The sequence below is a fragment of the Buceros rhinoceros genome, unplaced genomic scaffold (genome assembly GCF_000710305.1).
Source record: "Buceros rhinoceros silvestris isolate BGI_N320 unplaced genomic scaffold, ASM71030v1 scaffold24836, whole genome shotgun sequence".
In the NCBI taxonomy this organism is placed as follows: Eukaryota; Metazoa; Chordata; class Aves; order Bucerotiformes; family Bucerotidae; genus Buceros; species Buceros rhinoceros.
In genome coordinates, this window is record NW_010416329.1 from 5,245 (window position 1) to 6,698 (window position 1,454).

The 1,454-nt window shown below is 60.5% G+C and overlaps 1 protein-coding gene across 1 annotated transcript in view; it reads right to left on the minus strand.

Moving 5' to 3' along the window:
- The window catches only part of LOC104494875 (AP-1 complex subunit beta-1-like), a gene marked incomplete at both ends in the record, with an annotated part of 9,933 nt that overhangs the window by 5,236 nt on the left and 3,243 nt on the right, over positions 1 to 1,454 (minus strand). The window contains 2 exons of the mRNA XM_010137768.1: positions 403 to 568; positions 1,278 to 1,393. Of these exons, the coding sequence (XP_010136070.1) occupies positions 403 to 568; positions 1,278 to 1,393 (282 nt within the window). The remainder of the gene's footprint in view (positions 1 to 402; positions 569 to 1,277; positions 1,394 to 1,454) is intronic.

The window sequence follows — 1,454 nt, forward strand, 5'->3', positions numbered from 1 at the left end:
GCGTGTGTTGGCAGGAGGTGTCCACTGATGGAAACTCCCCAAAATTCCTGCATTCAAAACCACCGGCCTCAGCTGCCCCGGCAGAAGGGGCAGGCATGCCCCTCCGCTCACTTCAGCCCCCTGACCGTTTTTCAGCTCTGAAGGGCTGATCCTGTCCTGTCACAAAGGAAAGGCCAACTACTAAGGGGGAAAAGGCCCTTGGGACACCACCACGGTGGCATTTCATGGGCCACAATCTCCGCCCAAAGCCACAGTGGGACACCACCACCCTAAGCACCTGCAAAGAAAACTCCTTCATGCCCCTGCTAGGAGCAAGTTACGTTACACTCAGATTAGCACGAGCTTTGTCACAGAGTCACTCCTCAACCTGCTGGTGGCCAGACCACCCCCGTCCCACGGTACCTGGGTGCTCTCGTCATGGAAACCCTCCAGGAAGCTCTCCAGCAGCTCGTCAGCGTTGTCGATCCGCTCGGCGTACTCCCCCACGATCCAGATCATGGCAGCCCGCGCCTCGGGCTCGTCCAGGGAGTCGAGGTTCTCGCAGAGGGTGGCGATCACGCTCTCGTACCTTCCCAAGGAGAGGACGTGTTCACCAAAAGCCAGAAACCCGCGTTCCCAGCTCGGCGGGTGTCCCATCGCATGTCCCATCGCCCCTGGCAGAACCAGGGCATTGCCAAAGGTGCCAGCAAAAGCTCCTGCCACCTGCCTGGGGCTGCCCTCTCCCCAGCGCTGCCCACGTCCATCCCTCTCCGGACCCAGAGCACGTTCCCCTGCTCACCAGCCCTGCTGCTGAATTCACTATTTATTACCACTATTAGTACATGACTTCCTGACCACACAGTGGCCTGTCCTGGATCAGCTGGAACTCTCCCCTCTCCTCCTGCTGCCCTCGCTCCAGCACCGGCACCGCTGAATCAAGAGCCAGAGATGGTTCACGCTGACAAGAAGGACCTCAAATCTCTGGCAGCTCCTGTCTGTTTGGGTCTCTGGATCTGGGACTGCCATTGTGGAGCCAGGGCTGTTCCCAGCGCTGGGGACGTTTTCCTGCACCCAGCTTAACTGCTGGGGCAGCACTGACTGCTGATCACAATCCTCACTGCAGAACACCCAAAGCCCCCGCACTGCAGGTGGCTTCACACCCACCAGCCCACCAGGAGGGAGCAGCAGCCCGGCCCTAGCCCATGCCCGGGTCTCTGCAGGGGCCCCCTAAGCACCGAGGGGCAGGAAGAGCCTGTCGAGGACCCAAAGCCCGGGGCTCACAAGCAGCCCCCACGCACTTGTTGGGGTACTTGCGGAAGATGTCCTTGATGACGACGATGGCCTCCTGCACCACGTAGTTGACTTTGGTCTGGATGAGGTCGAGCAGGGTGCTGACGCAGCGCTCGGCCGCTTGCTGTCAGAGGGACGCAGTCCCTCAGCAGCGATGCTCTTACGTCCATGTCCCAAAGCCTCAC